Source organism: Anopheles bellator, unplaced genomic scaffold, assembly GCF_943735745.2.
Source record: "Anopheles bellator unplaced genomic scaffold, idAnoBellAS_SP24_06.2 scaffold01260_ctg1, whole genome shotgun sequence".
NCBI classification, from domain to species: domain Eukaryota; kingdom Metazoa; phylum Arthropoda; class Insecta; order Diptera; family Culicidae; genus Anopheles; species Anopheles bellator.
In genome coordinates, this window is record NW_026685383.1 from 1 (window position 1) to 3,005 (window position 3,005).

The 3,005-nt window shown below is 42.0% G+C and overlaps 1 protein-coding gene across 1 annotated transcript; it reads left to right on the forward strand.

Annotated features, from left to right (window-relative positions):
* Positions 1 to 8: 8 nt before the first annotated feature.
* LOC131214524 (clotting factor G beta subunit-like) lies at positions 9 to 600 on the forward strand (the record flags this gene model as incomplete). Its single annotated transcript, XM_058208891.1, has 2 exons — positions 9 to 39; positions 108 to 600. Coding segments are annotated over 2 exons (378 nt in total), but the record flags the coding sequence as incomplete, so codon positions are not given.
* Positions 601 to 3,005: the final 2,405 nt, after the last annotated feature.

Genomic DNA, 3,005 nt, shown 5'->3' on the forward strand with positions numbered 1-3,005 from the left:
CTCCGTTGATAGCCACTGGATGGGGAAATCTTGGCTACTGTAAGTATGCCACTGAAGATCGATTGCCCAATAATGATGTCCTTACAAACGTTTGCATTGCGTAATAGATAACGAACAGGCGACGGTTCTACAGCGAGTACAGCTTCTTATTGTACCAAATTGGCAGTGCAACCAAAGTACGTTCCACAACCGTCGTCTATGCTACGGAATTTTGGAGATGCAATTGTGTGCCAGTGATCCGCAAGGTGGAAAAGATACATGCTCGGGAGACTCCGGCGGTCCGCTACAGCTTCCAGTTCCGGGAGCAGATCGAGATGCAGGACTCTGCTCTCGACCCTTCTACTTGGTAGGTATCACATCAAACGGTATGATTTGTGGTACAGTTAATCGGCCAGGAATTTACACGCGCATTTCAAGTTTCGTATCCTGGATAAAATCTGAGATCGACCAATGATCATTTTCAATTCAATTACATTCTGTGATTAATAAGACTTTGGTTTTGTTGCGATACATCAAGAGATGGCTGAAGAGGGAACTAATATTTTAAGATACAGACAAAACACAGTTTATTATTACGAGAACCGACCGAGCCCTGTTAAGCACCAATTTAAAGTTTTGGCACTCAAGTTGATACAGTGTCAGGGTCGAACTGCCGTCTTTCGCTTAGAAACATTTCATTCATTGAAATTCTGCATTCTTTATCCAATTTTTTTGCTAATCGAAACAATCGAAACCATTGCATTTGGCACATCGTACAAACAAATCTAGTTTAATGAAATTTAGTGAAGGTGAACCAATTTATGTGTTCAATTTTCTACTCATTACTTTCAAATTGAATTTAAATTTAATTTGAAATTAAAAATTAAATAATACTCTGTTGTTTCAACAATATCCTGCACAATAGGAAGTAATAAAAACAGAATTAAACTCAAGCTCACCTTTTGATGAATATTCTAACGTAATTTTAAATTAAGGTTCACCACATCTATTGTGTTATTATTTTAAGGTTAAAAAACAAAATTATCATCACTTATGTTGAATTGACTAGAGCGCGATTTGGCCTACATAGTAATGTAATTTTTCTACTAAGTATCTCTGTCTGTAGTCGCTATTTGGACCATAAATGTTGAAAGACGTTCTGTGTGCGTGTGTTTCGGCAATCGCACTTTTACGATCACCTGTTACATAAGCAGCCGTTGGCCAATAGGCTGTTAGTTTATTGAAATTTCGATCATCAAATCCTCCGATGGCTCGACAAGGTCCATAATCCATGGTAGCAAATTTTGAAGCATCGAATTCGAACCTAGATTTTGAGATTATTTTTCAACATTTAAATACCATAATTCGAAGATCATTTACTAGGGTATGTAAAACTATTTATTAAGAAAGTACAGTGATAAATAAAATTAATTGTTGCAACTTATGAATTATTAGCATCCAACAAACTCTTGAGTATAAATCTTGAATTCTTCGATAAAAATATAGCCGTGAATGACATACACATGTTTGTCACATCTACAATTGTTAAGATACCAAGTTCAGTCCACCCAACAAAATGTAAAATATAACACAATAAATGTAACAGCTATATAGTATTGTTTATATCCTTTATAAACTATATTTATAACACCTGCCATAATTGAACCAACACAGAATCGGTGATTAGTGGGGACCATTAAATTTCTTTGAATCAGAAATCACATTTGGGATCAATTGGCTGGGAATAGACTTGTTTTCGACATAACAGCATAAGGACTCATATTTAAAAAGTGTATCGAACGAAAGATGAATCATTATTTATTTGCTTCAGCCGGAATGCCAGACATTGGGAGCATTCTTCGTCGCGCGATGGCGGATACGTTGGCTCATTCGTATTCGGTTGCATATTTTTGCAAGTCTCAGTGAAGAATCTGAGGCACACTGTGACGCATACAACGATGACGAAACAGTTTGACGTGCCGTTTATGGTCCAGCCCCCAAACACAAACTCTACGTGACGAGCCGAGGGTGAGCTCCGCGACCGGTTGATAACTTCAACTTCACGAAAGGATCCGACCGACGCTGCACTGGGTCCGGGGCAGTGCCCTGACACAGTTCGTCCCACAGGTGTGCGTCTCTGTGTGGGGCCGCTGGAGGCCGCATGGTCAGCAATCCGAGCGACTTCCGGTGAAGTGCACCAGCATCGGGCGCCTCTCAACGTCACTGCCACACGACCTTCCTTAACTGGCACTATCGTAGAGCGTGTCCGCGGCCGAGTAGAGCGAGGTCCGGCATGACTCATGCTCTTCAGCACCGGCAACGGCTGGAGTCGATGTTGAGCTGCTCGCTCACTGCCCATTAATTCCGTCCCCGAATTCGCTCGCTCCCTCTCCGTCTTTCTATTTTTATCTCTCAGCTTTTGTAATCCTTTCTCACTTGGTGAGGCGTTCCGATCACCGTCGCGAATCCAAACGCGCTACGCCTTGCGTACGCACTAACCGGCGTGGAACATGAATGAAGGCAGTCTTCAGCAGTCGCAATTTGGTGCTCTCACGGTCGGTTTCGCGAAGCTTCTGAAAGCTCCGCCAAAAGTCTCTCGTGCTCACATCAACCAAAACAAGTGTTTGAGGTTTTCTCGTGCCAGAAGCAAAGGGTTCTTAGGAATTATTGTGTTCTCCTATAGTTCAGAAGTGGACCACTCATTGGCATGCCGTTGTTTGGGTAGATTTCGCAGCAGCTAATTTCGCGTCGATTTCCACGATTTTAATGAGTCATACCAAACTGTTCATCCGTTACGGAGTATTTAATAAGCGTCCAGCTCGCCTCGGTAACACTGTAGCAATTATTTCGCATGTGTTCGATGGTGTTCGGTGTATCTTGTTATTGGTGCATTTATACGTTTCTGCGACCGTCGGTACCTGGAAACCATGGCCTCGTCTACCTCGCCGTTACCGAGATTTGTCCTTAAAAATGTGATCGTTTATTGGTTAGCAGCAGCGTTAGTTCTTGCTCCAAAAACCGTTGCA